This window comes from Schistocerca nitens, chromosome 2 (assembly GCF_023898315.1).
Source record: "Schistocerca nitens isolate TAMUIC-IGC-003100 chromosome 2, iqSchNite1.1, whole genome shotgun sequence".
NCBI classification, from domain to species: Eukaryota; Metazoa; Arthropoda; class Insecta; order Orthoptera; family Acrididae; genus Schistocerca; species Schistocerca nitens.
Genome location: NC_064615.1, coordinates 728,919,760 through 728,939,650, shown reverse-complemented (window position 1 = coordinate 728,939,650; position 19,891 = coordinate 728,919,760). Strand labels below are relative to the sequence as shown.

Here is a 19,891-nt window from a genome sequence, read left to right as displayed (position 1 = left end):
GGGAATGACTGTTAACTTGTATTTGATGTTGTGTGTTGTCTTCTGTCGTTGGTTGTACGCAGTGCTGACCGCACTGCCATAGAGAGCAGCTGTTATGTAAGTAGTTAATGTGGTCTACAAAGGCTTTGATCAGCCTCGCTGCGAAACTGCAGGAGGCTGTAAAAGTGGGGTTTAATTCAAACACTGGAGTAATGTAAAATTAAGCATTAGTTACATACTTTTTAAAGTATTATGATTTGGAAAAAATTCTTTATTTATTTCTTTGATATTTTAGGTTACAAGTAATAGGCATAAGTTACACACAAATTTTTAAACTGGTTGTACATTTTGTTTGTGAATGTTTTGTTAGGGACTGAGGGGAAATATATTTATCAATGCTGGTTCAGAAAAAATATACAATATACGGGGAAGTTCCAGTCTTATAACTCTAAGCCTCAACATTACCACAGAATGAACTTGTTCCCTTGTCGATTACCGACGTCTGTCTGTTTACTTGGAATGGACGCTATAATGTATGATCGCAATCTATAAAATAAATATTGATTTAAATACTTCGCTAAAAATATTACAACATAATACAATGCACAGTCAGTTGTTATACACAATATAGCAGGTTTTAAAAAATGCAACGCCTTCTCTCTGTCGGTAGAGAACATCTGCTGCAGCAGTTAAAGATGTATCTGTAGTGAAATGGTGCGCTCTGGAGCATTTCTTCGGTATTCGAGAAGGTTATTCAGACTATAGCTGACACTACCACGTTACCTGGGGTGGTCACTGCAACTCAAGTCCATTAGTTTCTGCCTTTACATCTTTCTGAAGAGGAAGTTCTATGACAATGAGGTGAGTGCTTGCGATAGCCTGATTTATTGAAGAATTTCCTCGGAAATAATACATCTATCTGTCACTCTCGTCTCAATATATTCTGTTTAAAAAGAATGCAGCAAATGTCCCAACATCGATTTGTCATTTTTTAAAGACATGTACGGAATGTATCACTGATCTCTTTGTATCAGATATGCATTCAGCCTGCTATCAATGTATTTTATTTCCTTTCGTTCCTATCATACGTCACGTTTCGTGCCTACGTCTGTAAAGCAGACTGCTCGACATCAATTTTGCCAGGAACATAAGTACTGTTACCTCCCCGGATATAGCAGATTTTCCTGAATCATGATGGTTATACAAGGATACGCTTTTACCTCTGGCTTCAAACAATTTGATTTTTAACATATGCCGACAACACTGTTATAGAGCGTCAAGGGACGTATAAAAATTAATACTGAGTACGAAAATTTTTTCAAGAATAGGTTTAGTGAGAATTTGTAACAATCACATACGCCGAGGAAAGTCAGAGTTGGAGCAAACTTTTACAGGGCGGCAAATAACATTTACTACGTACACAACTGAAGCACTAATTTAGTTTACTTCATGAAACTACTGTAAGTCCCAGCACAGTGTCAGAGTTTCTCCAAATCGAAACATCAAGAGGTTTGTTAAGAGGTGCACTGGTTCAGTGACGCCCCAAGAGATACCATGCTACTGTGTCTTTCCACTACTTCTGGAACACTGTGTTTTATATCTCTTGGCAGTTAACAATATTGTAGAAACTTTTTCGACTAATACAAAATATATATTACTATCACTAGCACTAGTACTACTACTGATGCTATTATCTCTACTACTATTGCTATTCTATGATCAGACCAAAAATCACGTTTGGTAGATACGTGCCACTTTTTAGATAGGAGTAAGTATCACACAAGTTTTTAGGACTGAAGACAGTCATATACACCCGACATAATACTGTTCTGAAAGTTCAAGGAAAGCGATAATAGCTTTAATATGTAGTGAGAAACAGGGAAACGCTCCTCACTTCTTCCGTGTTCCATAAACAATTTGGAACATCGCCATAGATATCTTCGGAAAGGATCATGCGTTTATCGGGATCGATGGAGGAAGGAGAGAAGATGCTCCCTCCCTGTTAGGAGTGAGAGGTCCTTTAACTCAGGACACCACACACACATCTTCTCATAGGAGCGGCCCGTGCGTGTTGCCTCCGCGACGCCTCAGGTCTGTAGAGTTCTGAAACGTGGCGAGCATTCTGCTGGGTGGGTACTCACTTGGCCGACTCTCGGTCACCGCTGTCGATTATTTCGACGATGTCCCCCTTCTTCAGCGACAGACCATCCGCCTCCTCGGCTGTGAAGTCCTGCGTCGCGACGTACAGGTCCGACAGCTGCAGACAGAAAGTAATCTGTTCAGTCGTCAAACATCAAGATGCACACATGGAAAAACATTATACGCACACGTCTTGGCTTCATATGTACATTCTCCTTCTTCTAAAAATTAATTAGGAGTATCCAACATAGTAGCTCTGCGGAAGAAAAAGAAAATGCTACGCAGTAGAATTTCAAACTTATTCCGCTGTCTCTCCTAAAATTAAAATGGAAAGTCAGTCATAAATGTGAGATCGCTGTAAAAATGCGAAAAAAGCTAAGACGTTAGTTCAGCTACAGGAAGAATTTTACAAGTAACTTAGACAGGCAATGAGTGTTGCGTTATCTTCCAAAGTTTCTCTTTCTTTAGCTGTTGGCACAATAAAAGTTATGCTTGTCCAAAAGATATATTTAACGGTAACATACTTCTCGTTATATAGCTGCTCCGACCCTCAGTTTCCTGAAACAGGACAGACATTTTTATATTTGAAGTGATTTCATAGGCGAGGAACGCTTGGTCATCTTCACTCCTGTAAATACAACTCCAAAATGAAACTATTTCAGTCGCTGTTAGCGGTGGGTTATCGTATATTATTTTTGTGTTTCAGTAAGTGTTTGGATACCAATGAGACACAACAATTGAACACCGTGACATATAAATTACAATTCTATTGATCTCTGAAAGGCAAAGAGGTGAACAGCTGTGGATTCTTCACAACCATAAAATGATTTTATCTGTACTTCAGACTTGTTTTGGTACCTCCAATATATAATGCTGAGTCTAAATTGAACAAAACAGCTATGCTTGACACAATCTGAACTGACACAAAATTGAAAGAGAACGTAGAAATTTTTCAGTGACTGCTATCTCGTAGGCCACGACCATTAGCATAATAGCATAAACCAGTTTCATCTATCTACTTTTTTCGAATAAATTGTCACTTTCCATGAGATTGGAACTGCGATACACTGAATGGAATGCGATGACAGAGGTATTCTAAAGGACTCTGACTAAATTTTAAGCGATATTGTAATGTTTTTAATTTGTGAAATAAGTCATCGATCAGATGATTCGTTGCGAAAATAAGAAGTTCCTTATGTAAGAACAAATAAATCGTCTCCTGTAACACCGCTGTTGCAAAAAAGAGAGAGAGAGAGAGAGTAGGACGAGTAACATAGAGAAGCGATTGTGGCCGTCCACTGTAAGAGGAAAAAGTTCACAAGTATATATGACTCAAAATTGTTAAGGCTTTCGTGGCCACTTGTTGACAAACTGCCTATTGGCTTCTGTCTCGGGTTCTTCGGCCGACGTTCATCTAATGATTTTTCTGACGTTTCGCCAGCACGAGTGGCTGGCATTGTCAAAGCTTCACCCTCCATTGCCGGTGGTGCACTGGAGCCGAGCTCGCGGGCGCAGACTATATGTAAAATTCGCCGACACGGAAGTTCTGGCTGTAGAGAAGCATTATCACACGCGCTTGTTCAGAGAAGCAGTAGAAATACAAAAACACGCGAACAGTTTGAACAAGAAAGAGGAAAGCCTTAAGGTCAACGGATCCTGGCTTCCCGTACTGCAGCGAACGACCGTCGCAGGTAGCAAGAGGAGAACCGCACCGGAAATGACCGTGGAGAAGCCCTCGGACGTTGGCGCGCCAGGTACATATAGTCTGCGCCCGCGAGCTATATATGACTGTTACACAGATGACGATGTAGTAGTTTTGACACTTGATTATCTATGTAGTTTGTTGTAGCGATGGTCCGTTAACGGGAACGGTAATTTTTACATCCGCTATATAGACTATGAACACGAAACATCCTCCCCTCCCTTTATCGTCCGACGACTACTGTCGCTACGACAACAGTCGCACTCACAAGCAACCGACTGCTTCAAAAATGAGCTTCTCGAGGCATCTTCCGATTTCTCTTCGTTTTTGTACTATTTTATACCGCATATTCTACTCCGGTTGCTACGCTCCTTAGGAACTAATTTAACATGTCAGTTTACAATTTAATGACATCTTAGTGAATCATCATTGGCACATCTCGTATGATTCGTTATATATCTCGGAGGGTAGAGAGAATTCTGACGAGTCACGAGTGATGTGCCACGACCAGTATATGCCATACCGTGTAGCGCAGAGCAGAGTTTCTAAGGTAAATCGTTACCGACTCGGCGACATTCGTGTACAAAAATGTTTAAAGAAGAGGTGAGATTGGTTGGGAGTTTCTTTAGCCATGATAGCACAGTAACCTATGGAAACATTCAAAGTCAGTGGGAGACATCGGGAGGCGAAAGCTGAAAGGTTACCCTTATAAAATTACCAGAAGCTGGGTTTGTAGTCCAGTTTATAAAATAAGACTGATAACATCGATTAAATTATCGCGCATACAGCTTATCTCGATTTCTTCTTTCGTAGCAAACCTACGTTGGACGTTAACGTGAAAACAAACGGAGGGACGGGGGAGTGAACACATATGAAGACGTGCCGCATATGACGCCCGAATGTTGCAGCTAGATGTGGCGTATGGCGCGAGTAAAAACACGATATCTGAGGAACCTGTCACAGTGAGGTGTGCAGTGAACATGGGACCACGGCACGAGTTAACCGACTCTGAACGTGTGAGGATAGCAGGTGTAAGACCCATGGGTCATAACACATCGAAGGTTACACAGTAAACTGGGTTTCGGAGGACAACACTATCTAGGGTGGGATGCGTAACACGCCGGACAGGATTACAAGCGTTTGAGGAGCTGGTAACGTTCCTGCAAGAATTCTTAACAGTTCCAGCAGTTGTACGCTTATATAAGGATATCGGATACGCTCAATTTTTGCTTCAATATAGGTAGTGTTGGTATTAGGGACAGGGTACGGTTTTGACACTGTACAGATACCAATATTCAAACCACAAGTTTTTGGAGAATCTTCGCTAACTTCCATATTAAAAAAAAAAAAAAAGAAAAGGCAGGAGGCTCATTGCAGCGTTTTCAACTATACACTATTAAAATATAGTATTTGGACTACACATGACTGATGATGAGAGAAATAATTAATCGAAGTTTCAATCTAATTTAACAGTTTTGTTGCTAATTTAAAGACAACTTTCACTGTATTAAAAACATTACACTTTGTGTGCATTTGTAATTTGTTTCTGAGCTATTACTCACTACACTCTTTCTTTCTTTTGGCCTTCAATGGTTGATGTCTAGTGACAGTCCACTTGTGACGCATTTCCGCCTGTTTACGGTTAATAAGGTGCCGTTACCGACAAACCGTGGTCTGACGGAATTTGAACTTCGTTCTTCCCGAGTACGTATTCGGTGTTTCAGCCAATGCTCTGCCTCTTCTAGTACCTAAGGAAAGAAAACCGCTTTATTCACAAAGGCGAGATGTACCAGTAGGTATTTGAAAAAACCCTAACTGGCCTTAGCCCAAATTGCTTGTAGTGTGAAAGATAGATGCACAACGTAACATCTGCCGCTTGCCTGAAATGACGTTCTGTGATCAAAGCAAAAAAATAATAATTTTGACGAAAAATAACTTTCTACTTGTTGCCCTCTAGTAAGCCTCTGAATGTATTCGTGAGCATATTTTCTGAGGAAAGGCATCCATGTTCGTATTCAGTTTTCAGCATGTGCTTTGGGACGTTGTGTTCGACAAAAAAGCAGGGGTTGTAAATGTGCTTGACGGTTAATACTGTACAAGGCCAGAGTCGCTTTTACGGGCAAGGCTCTTGCAAACTGAAGCTTCTAAGCACGACTCAGAGCTTCGACCTACTAATGTCTCTCTCATGGTAGGTTGAGACTCACTGAAAAAAATAAAAGAAATGTTATCCATCAGCAAAACAACTGTCTTACTAAACAGTTGTTCTTCCGTCCGATTCTTGCGTATTTCTCGTCTATGTGGAACCATTACCAGGTTGCACTGACAGAAAAAATAGAGAATATCCAACGCAGAGTGGCACGTTTCGTCATACATTCATTTAGTTCAGCGCGAGAGCATAACCCCAGTGGCAGACGCTACAAGAGCGCCGTTATGTACCACAGATTGGTTTACTGTAGCCGTGCCGAGAGCGTTCTTTTCCAGAAGAGTTGTTCAACACATTACTTTCTCCCAAAAATGTCCGGCAAAATGACCACGACAGGACGCGAGCAGGAGGAAGCAATATATTGAATGACTCTTGTGGGACTCCAAGCTCTCTGAATTTTAAAAGCACAACGCCTCTCTTGTATTAAATGATTTAGCTGAACATCTCCACGACGGGCCGGTCGCGGTGGCCGAGCGGTTTAGGCGCTTCAGTCCGGAACCGCGTGACTGCTACGGTCGCAGGTTCGAATCCTGCCTCGGACATGGATGTGTGTGATGTCAGGTTAATTAGGTTTAAGTAGTTCTAAGTTCTAGGGGACTGATGACCTCAGATGTTAAGTCCCATAGTGCTTAGAGCCATTTGAACCATTTTTCAAAAATACATAAGCAGTCTTTCCACGAATTTCTGCCTGTCTCCTTTTCCTTTGCTTTTATGTGCTCGTTCCAAAAATGGTTCAAATGGCTCTGAGCACTATGGGACTCAACTGCTGAGGTCATAAGTCCCCTAGAACTTAGAACTACTTAAACCTAACTAACCTAAGGACATCACACGCATCCATGCGCGAGGCAGGATTCGAACCTGCGACCGTAGCGGTCGCTCGGATCCAGACTGTAGCGCCTAGAACCCCTCGGCCACTCCGGCCGGCTGTGGTCGTTCTGGTTTCAATCTTTCCGTAAGCTTAGTTCCACATATTTAATGGATGTGACTGCTTCCAGTTATAGTTTGAAAATCGTGTAATGATACAGGAGCGATGATTTGCAATAATCTGTGAGCCTTGCGCTACATTTGTTTATACTGAGGATCAACTGGCCAGCCTCTGCAGGTCTTCCTACAATTTTGTAGCGTTGTAAGCTACGTACGACAGCATTCGCACGGAGCTTCCAATAACAGGGTGACTGACATATAGCTTTTTACAGAACACGTACCAGAGAAACGTCTAATCAGACAACAAACTTGGTCACACATTCTCTTACGTTCAGGGTTGCCATAGTACTCAGCTACTACAGATGAGGCTTACAGAGTAGTTTCAGGTGATACTTACGGTCGGTAACCCAGTTATTGTGATATGTTTTCATTGTTTCACTGTGCAGCACATTTAATTTATGCAGGAGAATGTCTGACACTGTCTACGACGTTGGTGCATAGACAAGGGGAAATTCATGAGAGCCATGACCGCATTTCACCCACACGTAAAACCAGAAGCACCAGTGATGTAAACAAATTATTGCATATATCTTGAAAGATTTTATATTATTTTTATTATTACTCTCGGCACCTGAGGCACTTAAATGTAGACGTAGCCGCCAATTGTCGCCTTTCCTTTCCAAAAGAGAAACGCTTAAACTGCACCTGCTACGATAAAATACAGAAAAATGATGAAGCTATTATGATCTAGCAAAGTGTTCAAATGGTTGAAATGGCTCTGAGCATATAAATCTGAAGTCATCAGTCCCCTAAAACTTAGAACTACTTAAACCTAACCAACCTAAGGACATCACACACATCCATGCCCGAGGCAGAATTCGAACCTGTGACCTTAGCGGTCGCGCGGTTCCAAACTGAAGCGCCTAGAACGGCTCGGCCACATCGGCCAGCCTTGCAAAGGGGAATCGGTAGTTTACTTTAGCAGATGATCGTGTCAATGCATTTGGCTGCTACTGCAGCTATCATATCGTATGAATCTATAACGGCGGACTGGGAACATCGACCCTTCGCACGTTCATGTGTCCTCAACTGCTATTCATTTAATATTTTGATACAATTATAGGTCATTTGAAAAAAGTTGTTGTCTGACATAATCACAATAATTTCAAACGAAATGACTCTTTTTCGGGGTGGCATCGACGTTCCCAGATCACGAAATACATGCTGTGGTTGAAACCCACTACTGAAGAAACTACACTGCCCGGCTGAAACGGTAAATTTCGTATTAAATTATTGCTAGGCTGCGGGCAGTAATTTTCGAAACGGTAAAACAGTGTAGTCTTCAGCTGGACTAAAATGGCGATGTTTCCGAAATTTATTAATTTTGTCAAGAGTAATGGACCTATGAAACTCCATCGGGGTATGCGTGAAGTTTTTAACATCTGAAGAATTCTTTCTGTCGAGAATGGGAACTTATCGAGATGTGACAGTGTAAGGTGAGACTGAAGGGCGGGCGAGTTCGGCAGACCTCTGTCATCTGCGTGTCGACGCTCCAGATGCTGTCGCCGCAGGAGCCGCGGCGGACGTCCTCGCTGGCGGTGTAGAAGGGCCGGCTGGTGGAGGTGACGGTGTCACTGCTGGCCAGGCTGCGCCACGGCACGCCCGCCTGCCCCTGCGCGTGCGGCACGTCGTCCGTCGAGCTGGCGGCCGTCAGCGTCGTCGCCTCCTCCTCCTCGGCGTGGGCGGGCAGCTGCAGCGTGGCGGCCGAGTACATGGAGAAGCGGTGGGCGGCGGCGCGCGCCGGCATCCGCAGCGCCGAGAACACGTTGAGCGGCTCGAAGTGGCTGACGCCCGTCTCGTCCAGCAGCGTGTAGGCCACCTCGCCCGTAAGCACGGCGCGCGCCGCCTCGCGCGGCACCACGGCCTGCAGGCCCTGCTTGATGATCAGGATGGGCGCTCCGGGCCGCGACCACGGCCGCCGCGACACGAAGTCCTCTATGGCGAGCCAGTTGCCGGCCAGCAGCAGCGCGGCCGGCACGTCGTGCGAGGACTGCAGTGGCGGCGCCGCCCTGTCGTCCGTGAGGGCCGCGCTCTGGCGCACCAGCTCGCGCAGGTACGGGTCGCAGCGTGCCGAGTCCTCGTCCGCGTCGGCTGAGGACTCCTCGCCGACGCCCGGCGCCGTCGGCTGCAGGCGGGAAAGGGCGCGCGCGAAGCTCGGCCTCCGCTGGGCCAGCTGCCGCATGACGGTGAGGCGGCGCAGCACGTCCAGCGCCAGGACGTCTCCGGCCAGAGCGTGCGTGATGCGCGGGTCCGACAGCACGGCGGCGAGGGCGGCGGCCGCGTCGTGCATGTCCAGCGCGCGCGCCAGCCCGATCGCCTGCGTCACGAGCGCGCGCAGCTCTCTGTCGTCGCCGGTGTCTGCGTCTCGGATCTGCTGCTGCAGCTGTTGCTCGCTGCTCTCCCGCACCGCCTTCACTATAGCCTTCTGCAGCGTCGCCGTCGCTTCCTGCAACTCGCCCGCGCCCCTCTCCGCCAGACTCTCGGAAACTTTGTCCAGCACTTGGCCGACGAGCTCCGGATTGCCGTGCGATATCTGCTTGAACGCGTCGCCTACGATCTGCTGCCGGCTGGTCCCGTCTACCGACTTCAACACTGCGGTGACCTTCTCGACGACTGCGTCCATATTCCGTTCTCGCAGTAGCTCCTCCAAGACGGCGACGTTCGAGTACGCTTCGGCGCCCAGCATTCTGGCGGCGCTCTCTCGGACGCTTCTCACGTTACTCGGCGAAACTAGGTAGTGGTGCAGCGACTCCACGAACGCTTCGGCTGCTTTCTGTCTGTTGTCGGGTTCCAGATCGTAGACGTCCTTGAGTAGCTCGTCGAATACCGGGCCAATTGCCGCTATTATAGCGTCTCTCGAACTCTCTCCGGAAGTTTCTGATTTTTGGGACGCGGTGACGACTACCGCCGAGACGACAGAGCGGATGAACTCCTTCACAGTCTCGCTGCCTACGGTTACGGCCCCGGAACTTGCGAGCCTCATGCTTTCGAGCACCTTCTCCGAGAGGCTGGCGACGTCCAGCGGCGCTCCCTTGGCGCTCTCCAGTACGTCCCCGCTGAGTTTGGCGACGCTGGCCAGCACGTCGGCCATTCGGACAGCGGCGGCGCCGGAGAGCGCCAGCTTGTTGGTGATGTGGTGCACGACTTGGGCGCCCGCGCTGTCCTCGCGCACGGCCACCTCGGGCAGCTCTGCGGGCACCTGTCTGCCCACGGCCATTCCCGCATCCGACAGTTGCCGCAGCATGCGCGCGTCCACTGCCGCCTCGCCGCCCGACACGTGCACGGCGGGCGGCCGCAGCAGCCGCAACTCCTCCGGCGTCACCTCGAAGCCCTGCACCGAGAACTCGAAGCCGCCCTCCGGGGAATGCTGCAGGTCGGGCGCCACGAAGCGCGGGCCGTCCTTGGTCTCCACCACTTGGCCCGGGATGAAGGCCACGTGCTCGTCCGTCTCGACCACTCGGCCGGGCACGAACCTAGGACCGTCTGCCGTGTCCACCACCTGGCCGGGTACGAAGCGCGAACCTTCCTCCGGAGTCGAGATGACCTGGCCCGGAATGAAAGTGGGTCCCGCTTTCGTCTCCACTATCTGACCGGGGACGAATCGCGGTCCCTCCGGAGTCTCCACGGTCTGCCCGGGGACGAACTTCGGCCCAGTTCTCGTCTCCACCACCTGGCCGGGCACGAACTTAGGACCGTCCCTCGTCTCGACAACTTGACCCGGCACAAACTGTTCGCCCTTCTCTGTCAGAACCACCTGACCTGGCACAAACTTTCCTTCTTCTTTCACAAAAATTCCTGGGACAAATCTGACCTCACCATTATCTCCGTGTACAAGTTTTCCAGGCACCACTTTCCCTGCTGGTAGTCCACTGGCATTTCCGGGGAAAAATTCGACTCCACTAGTCGTCTGCACCATGTGTCCATAAATAGATTCTTTCTCTTTCATTGTCAGTGCACCGATAGTACTAGCACTAACTGGTAAACCTTCGAGTATTTTTTCTGAAAGAATCACGTCCTCGACACTCTTAGCCACAGCAAATTGTCGCACAGTCACTCCATCTTCAGAGACGTCTGTCTTTCCCGGAACAAATGTTAATCCTTTTGATGTCTGCAAAACTTGGCCTTCGACGAATTTTGGCCCTTCTGCGGTATCTATCGTTTTTCCTGGCATAAAAGACAGGGTTCCATCCTCATTCTTCACGCTTATTCCGGGCACAAACTGTAGTGGAGTATCGCCAGTACCTCCAACGGTTCTTCCGGGAATGAATTTCGGCCCAGTCGGCGTTATTAATGTCTGGCCAGCAACAAACTTTCTCTCTCCTTCAGCCGTTTTTACCGTCTGCCCTGGTACGAACTCCCACTCATTTTCCATTTGAACGCTCTGACCTGGAATAAAGAGTGTCTCGCCTTCTGAAGTAGACACCGTTTGCCCCGGAACGAACTGTGGTCCCTCTGGTGTCATTACAGTCTGTCCAGCGACGAATTTTGTTGCAACAGTTCCATCTGGTTGATTTTCGTGGACCACTTGCCCTGGGACGAATTTGGGTCCGTCAGGAGTGAAAACGGTCTGGCCAGGTACGAACCGTGGGCCCTCGGGTGTGTTCATGACCTGTCCTGCTACAAATTTCTCTCCCTCCCTGGTAGCTAAAGTTTGGCCAGCTACAAACACAGGAGTAAGACTGCCGTCTTCCTCTCTGACGTCAACCTTCTGACCCGGAACTAGAGCGGGCCCCTCAGGCGTCATGACAGTAAAACCGGGAACGAAGCAACGACCAGCTGGCGTCTGCAGCGTCTGACCCGGTACGAAAACTGGCCCACTCGGAGTGTCCACCTTTTGGCCTGCCACGAAACGCTGCGCCGCTGCAATGTCTAACATGAGCCCCTGCACGCGACGGCCACCTTTGTCGTCGCAGATGACGGCTTCTACGCCAGAATCGAGACTGGCGACTAGGCCCGGAATTTCCTGCACGCCAGGTAGCAGGTTGGACCTCTCGCCGCCCTCGAATACTTCTTTGATACCGTCAGTGGAGTCGAGCTGTACTGGATCCAGTGCACGGATGGCGTCCTGCAGTTCTGTGGGTGGCTGCTCCAGAAGTGGCCGGAGGGGTGCGACGGCAGCTGTGGGCTCCAGAGGAGCCACGTCTGTGGGGGAGAGTGCCGTGTGTGGTGGCACGATTCCCGGTAGCGACTGACTCAGATCGACCAGTTCCGCCTCGTGCGGTACTGGCCTGGGCAGTGCCACCGTCACCGGAGTGGCACCTTCTGCTGCGGCTTCCTTCAGCGCCGTTTCCATGTCACCGTCGGCTGCCAGGAGTCCCGCCGTCTCCCGGCCCTTGCCAGCTGCCAGGTACAGGTGCGCGTCAGTGGGGAACTGCTTCTCGTCGAAACGTCTCCAGCTGAGTTCCTCTGCACCCACCACCGGTCCGGGAGCTTTTCCAGGGGCGGGGCTCGTCATCTTCAGTTCGACCATTTTGGCCTTCTTCATCTCGAACTGCGCCATCTTCTCTTCGGCGACCTCCGCTTCGCGCTCCCTTTCCTCGAAGAGTCGTGTGACGGAGGAGAGGTTGCCAGTGCGCTTCCTCTTCTTCTTCGCGGTGGCGGAGCCCTTCTCGTCGTCCTCCTTTTCTCTCTGGCGGACGACTTCCTCCGTCGGACCCTCGCCCTCGAACCATTCCGCCTCGTCCGGGTCGACGTCGCGCACCTCCACGGTGACGTTCTTGCCGTGCCGCATGCGGAAGAGCACAGTGTCGGAGTCCTTGGCCAGCATGACGTCGCGGACGTCGCCGTCGCGGACGGCGGCTTCGAGGCGTGCGGGGAAGACGAGCCCGCAGCTGCGCTCGGCCACGGTGTACACGTAGCGCGCGTCCGCCTGGGAAGCCGTCTTAGTGGCCAGGACGGCGGTGAGGGGCCGCTGCTGCTCGTCGCCGTCGTCGAGCACGGGAAACACGTAGCGGTAGTCGGCGATGACGACGTGCCGCCTGGTGGCCGCTGCCGCGCCCTGCTTCTGCAGGTAGTGGTGGTGCTCGTTGCCCTCGGAGCTGGCGGTGATGTGGCAGTGCTGGCGGCGGCCGGACCTCACCGTCACCACGGGGATGTAGTGGTGGCTGGGCAGCCCGTACGACTTGCCCGTGATGCGGCAGAAGCGGCGCGCGTCCGCAGGCGAGATGGGCGGCAGCAGCGGGAAGTAGTTGGGCTTGGGCAGCCCGCGCGCCCGGCCCGTGATGCGGCAGAACGACATCTTCAGCTGCTCTCACTCGCCTCTGGTCTCAGAAACACGGTAGTCTTCTTCTTGTTGCAACCACTCGTGGAGAGAGCACTCAGCAGGTGCGTTCTTATCTCAGTCTTGTACCGGCAGCTGTGTGTTATCACCAGTTGGCTGTGATTCGAGGATATCAGGAACACGAGATCAAGAATTATATCTGCTGCGATGACGGATCAGGAAAGAAGGCTGTAAATACCTCCCGAACTTTTCAGCATCACTATCCTTCCTTTAAAAGATATGTGTAGCGCAAATTCGCAGACTCATTTATCAGTGGTTTTATCCATTCTCACAATTTATGCTTTCATTCTCAAATGCGACGAACGTTATTCCAACTGCCAACGCAGAAAACTCAAGATAAAGCGCTCAGGGAGACGGAGAGATAAGAACGTTGTTAATCCATCCTAATCCAATTTTTGATGTCTGATTCACAACCGATATTTTCATAAAAGTAACTTTTTCCTTGTCTCTGTCACGCACCAGCAGCTGTACTATGTGGCACAGTACACTATCGCCAGATGCCTCAGATTCAATGATGCCAACAACAAGATGAGATTGGTCTTTATATATGCTGCTATGAATGGCGTCGACAGGGGGCTATAAACACCACTGTTACTTTCCGAAGTCGCTACAGTGCCTTTAAAAAATATTTGCAGTAGTAATTCAGTAACGAGTTAATGTTATCAGTTCACTCAATTTCTGCTTTCGTTCTATAGTACAACTAATTAAACTGCACGGGTTATGCCACAGTCGAGATAAGGAAATGGGGAAAGAAGCTTGAAGAGACAGTTTCGTTAATCCAAACTTGTATGATTTAGCGATGTATAAATCATCTCAATGACAGCCGATATTTTCATAAAAGTAATTCTTTTCTGTCATGCACGGGCGCTATCCTCACTTAGTCTGGAGAAAGTGTAGCGTGAAGTCTGGCGAATGTTCGTTCTCTTTACAAACCTCGTGTGCACGACAGCGAACTTCAAATTCAAAAGCTTAGGCAAGTTCAAAAGCTTACGCCGCAGGTAACTGTCTTTGTGTACATATGAAAATCGTAATTTTCTTTACAGAGGTAAGTGGCTATAGTTTACTACATTAGTAAAAAGTGATGCACTTCGGTAAACACCTGTAGCCGCAAATTTAGATGGTTTCACAAACTTTTTAAGTTTAGAAAGATGTCTCACAAGCACACGAATTCACAGTTAATACCGCCGTAAACAAAAGTGTTTCTAAAACACTACAGTGGTCTAGAGATCATTAAAGCAGGATTGACACAACTGTGAGGTTGACACCAGGAAGCAGCTGATGGTGTGTTACAACATAACTTTCACTTCAATGTCAGGTCATAAAAATTATTAGTTTATTACTCATCGGTATTGTAAGACATATGCGAAGATAAGTATCTGGCAACGGAATGACGGGTGATGTTGCGAACGAATGCGGTTTCACAAAAGCGGTAAACGCCGGCACGAAGTTGTTACGGAGCTATCCCGCGTTAAACGTTTGCGCCGTCTCGAAACCATCTTCCACTACGAAATCTGAGCAGGGGAAGCGTTGCAAAAGTCCGGTATGCGGAACAGAACATGAAGCGTGGAGCGTTGACTGCCTTGGCGGGAGTGTAGTCGCGTTGTCACTGGCGAGACGGTTGCTCGGGAGGTGGTGAGTGTCGCCGACAGAGCCGCAGGCGGAGCGCTGGGGGCAGGGGCGCGCGCGGGGGAAGCGTGGCTGGCGTCGCGGCAGAGGCGGAGGCTGAGGCGGCGTCGGCGTCGCGGTCGGCGTCTGCGGGCAGACTGGCTGCCCGGCACCCGCGCAGGTAGCCGCCGGCAGCGCCAGCGCCCCCTGCAAGGTCAATGGCGGTGGCGCGCGGCCAGCGCCCGTATTTCTGTGGGCGCCCGCCCGCCTTTGTCGGGCCACGTACCTCCGCACGTGCGCGAGCCCGTTTCTCTGCGCTACATTGTAGCTGCACATCATCAGGCGCCGATCCGGAGCTCGTTTCTAGCGGCCAGGGGGGATAGCGAGGGGACTGTTTGTTACTAGACCACCCCCAGCAGTCTGCTGCCGCATTTACACTACTGGCCATTAAAATTGCTACACCACGAAAATGACGTGCTACAGACGCGAAATTTAACCGACAGGAAGAAGTTGCTGTGATATGCAAATGATTAGCTTTTCAGAGCATTCACACAAGGTTGGCGCCGGTGGCGACACATACAACGTGCTGACATGAGGAAAGTTACCAACCGATTTCTCATACACAAACAGCAGTTGACCGGCGTTGCCTGGTGAAACGTTGTTGTGATGCCTCATGTAAGGAGGAGAAATGCGTACCATCACGTTTCCGACTTTGATATAGGTCGGATTGTAGCCTATAGCGATTGCGGCTTATCTTATCGCGACATTGCTGCTCAAGATCCAATGACTGTTGGCAGAATATGGAATCGGTGGGTTCAGGAGGGTAATACAGAACGCCGTGCTGGATCCCAAAGGCCTCGTATCACTAGCAGTCGAGATGACAGGTATCTTATCCGCATGGCTCTAACGGATCGTGCGGCCACGTCTCGATCCCTGAGTCAACAGATTGGGACGTTTGCAAGACAACAACCATCTGCACGAACAGTTCGACCACGTTTGCAGCAGCATGGACTTTCAGCTCGGAGACCATGGCTGCGGTTACCCTTGACGCTGCATCACAGACAGGAGCACCTGCGATGGTGTGCTCAACGACGAACCTGGGTGCACGAATAGCAAAACGTCATTTTTTCGCATGAATCCAGGTTCTGTTTATAGCATCATGATGGCCGCATCCGTGTTTGGTTACATCGCAGTGAACGCCCACTGGAAGCGTGTATTCGTCATCGCCATACTGGCATATCACCCGGCGTGATGGTATGGGGTGCCATTGGTTACACGTCACGGTCTCCTCTTGTTCGCATTCACGGCACTTTGAACAGAGGATGTTACATTTCAGATGTGTTACGACCCGTGGCTCTACCCTTCATTCGATCCCTGCGAAACCCTACATTTCAGCAGGATAATGCACGACCGCATGTTTCGCGTCCTGTACGGGACTTTCTGGATACAGAAAATGTTTGACTGCTACGCTGGCCAGCATATTCTCCAGATCTCTCACCAACTGAAAACGTCTGGTCAATGGTGGCCGAGCAAGTGGCTCGTCACAATAGCACGAAAGTGAGTGTCAGTAACGCATTGTGGATGTCAGAGTATACGGTAATGGCACGAGGGTTCTACTTAAACAGCCTATCGGTCTCCGCAAAATGGGTGCGTCATAGCGCAATATTTCGACTCGTATTTCGTCTGTTATCTCAAAACCGATACGGAGAGGAGAACCGTACGCAACCAATAGCAGCTACTGAGCTATGAAATGCGACAGCGCAGAGCGACTACCATTCGGTACCCGCGGCCTTTTTGATGCCACCTACAGCGATCTCAGTTGGTGGCATTCGTGCCACTGTGCCTGGTCCTACAACCAGAAGCAAACGTTACGAACCGTAGTGGACATGTGAAAGTCGCTGACATAATGAGTGGTGGAGACTCAGCTTGCGTTACTCAGCATCATAGCGGCCATCGCCGAGTGAGGTTGTTTGTAGCGCCGTTGGATACACCTTGCGATCTCAACAGGTACATGTTGAGGGCGATCTGAACAGAATCCGATCCCTCAGGGTGGCTTCGGAACCCAAACTACTGCCCCTCCTTCAGTAAGCTCTAAAGGCCAAATTTGAGTAGAACGATATGGAGTATCTTCAAAGCAAACTTCCTTGTGCTGCACGTTCGACTCATAATTCGTCCATCGTAGATGCGTATAATACGAGTGATCGACAAACTGGTTATCAGTCATAGAAGTTGACTTTACTTTGAATACGCTGCGGAATTAACTCATTTGCTATCTCATATTTATCGACAATATGTTGCACAGCGAAGAGTTACGCGTGGCTGGAAAACATCTCAACTCACTCCTACTTACAGAAAGGGTAGAAGGCAGTAAGCACAGAACGACACACGAGTATCTCTGACATCCGTCTGATCCAGAATGCTGGAGGAACTCAAATTTCTTTCAAGGAATCAGAACGGATTCAGGACAATGTAATAATGTGAAACGCAGCGTGCTTTATTCGCCTACAATATGTTGAAACAATTCATGCCGGTGAACAGATGGATTGTTTTCTTGGACTTCCGAAAAGTGCTGTACGCTGTAATGCATCGTCGAGTAATAGCAGAGATACGTTGATACAGAGTATCTTCGTAAATGTGCGACAGGCTTGATGAATATTTGAGTAACAGAATCCAGTTCATTATACTGGTCGGTGAACGTTCTACTGAGACGAAAGTAAGCGTAATAGAATATCTCATGTTCTTATTACACGAAAACTGTTAATAAGTCGGGATCAGCAGCACAATAAGATTCTTCAGAGACGATTCTGTTGTCTACAACGAAATATCATCGTTAAAAGATCGTATGGAAATGCAGAGAAGCTTAGATAAAATTTCCACTTGGTGTAATTGATGAAACTGTCATTAAATATGGAGACAGACAGAAAAGTGCCTATCACATAAACGAAGAATTCGATAGCATCCGATTACAAGATTATTGGTGAATATGCTGAATTAGTCACATCGCATAAGTATTGAAGATAGTACTGATTAGAGATATGAAATGAGGCGATTACGTAAAATCAGTATTAGGGAAGCCAATTGAAAAGTTTGATATTTTGGAAGGATGCGGGGTAATGCAATGCACCTGTAAAGGAAAACACATACATAACACTAGTGCGACCAATTCTAGGGTCTTGTTCCAATGTTTGGAGCCCTTATGGTGTACGCATGACAAAAGTCATCTAACGAACTCGCAGGCGCGTTGATAGTGTTGTAACAGATCGGTATAGTCTATACGAAAGTGTAACAGCAATATTCGGGGAACTTAAATACGAATCTCAGACAGAAAGACAAATAGTAGGAGAAGCAGATGCCAGACTAAGATTCATAGGAATAATCTTACGGGAATCTAACGCATCTAGAACTGTACATCGATCTGGGATCCTTACCGGACAGGACTGGTAAAAGAGATACAGAATAGCTAACGAAGAGTTGCGCGTTTCGTCACGGGGATCGTTTAGTTCGCGCGTGAGCGTTGCAGAGAAGCTCAACACACTTCAGTGGCGCACGCTGCAAGAGGGGCGTTGCGCATCGCGGACAAATTGAAATTTCGAGAGAGCACTTTTCGAGAAGAGTCGGACAGCATCTTACTTCCTCCCACATATATCTCGCGAAATTACGATGAGAAAATTCTAGAAATTAGAGCTAATACAGAAGCTTACCGACAATTATTCTTCCAACGCGCCATTCGCGAGTGGAACAGGTAAGGGTGTATTAGTTTACGGTACTACAAGTACCCTCCGCCGCACATTGTTAGGTGGCTTGCGGAGAATGATGTAGATGTAGATGTAGAAATACGGCGTGGTTCTCGAGAGACACTGTTCGGTAAATTCAGATAACCTGTGTAAGAAGGAGATTGTGCGCCCATTTTGTTGCCATAATCGTAAATCTTGCGCAGGGATCATGCCTGTAGAGTCTGGTTGACAATCCCATTTTTCGACTTTCGACCAAGCTGTGTTCGTCATATACTGAAGGCGATTGTAGTACACGTCGGAGGCATATGGACTCTAACCTTATTGCAGCTGACTTAGACGGTTAGCTCACTTGTCGAAATCCTGTGTAAGAAAATTTAATCGTTAACCCAACTGCACAACCGAAAAGCGTATTAATAATTGTGTTTTATATTTGTGTATGATCTCTATTGACTAAATAGAAAAAGCGTGAGGAATTTATGGAGGCGAAACTTGGAGTCATTGGTCAAAGCAGAATTAGATGGACGAATATTCTAAAGCTACTTGGAAGATGCTCAGCTGTTTGTGCAACACTTTTGCATTTTTTAGTCGAGGCAGTCGACGAGACAAATTGCCTGCACCGCTTGACCCTCCATGCTTTAACTGCGTAATCTCCTTTGTCAAGACGAATGAGCTGACAAGATGCCTGGACGCGGAATGTAAGGCGGCCGACCAGTGCGAAAGCGGCAGACATTAGGGATTTCCGAACCCCGTGACGCAACGTTCACCTCTGGCAGGGCTTCATCTGTGAGCGCGAGCCACCCTGGGCGTTAAGCTGGGCGTGGGATGGAATAATTATGCAGCGAGGGCTCTAGCGCCGGCCGCGGTGGTCTAGCGGTTCTGGCGCTGCAGTCCGGAACCGCGGGACTGCTACGGTCGCAGGTTCGAATCCTGCCTCGGGCATGGGTGTGTGTGATGTCCTTAGGTTAGTTAGGTTTAAGTGGTTCTAAGTTCTAGGGGACTTATGACCTAAGATGTTGAGTCCCATAGTGCTCAGAGCCATTTGAACCATTTGAGGGCTCTAGCGGCTTGCGCCAGACATCACAGCGAGGGAATGTAAAGGCCACGCGGTTCGGTCTTAGCCGTGTCTCCTCAGCGATCTTCCGCGACAATGAAACTATTTTTCAAAACACACAGTGATTTGTGCCATGCTGTTCCTGTATATTCTTAGAAGTGAATAAGATTCCGAACAAGCTAGTAGAAAACAGATTGCCTGTAGGCCTAGTGAT

General features: G+C 48.6%; 1 protein-coding gene across 1 annotated transcript; it reads right to left on the bottom strand.

The window, feature by feature from the left end:
* Positions 1 to 229: 229 nt before the first annotated feature.
* Positions 230 to 13,678, bottom strand: LOC126236928 (uncharacterized). The gene is made up of 2 exons (XM_049946606.1): positions 8,476 to 13,678; positions 230 to 2,236 (listed from the first exon to the last, which is right to left on the bottom strand). Exons 1-2 carry the CDS (start codon positions 13,243 to 13,245, stop codon positions 2,117 to 2,119), a joined length of 4,890 nt encoding a protein of 1,629 aa, XP_049802563.1. The 5' UTR covers positions 13,246 to 13,678; the 3' UTR covers positions 230 to 2,116.
* Positions 13,679 to 19,891: the final 6,213 nt, after the last annotated feature.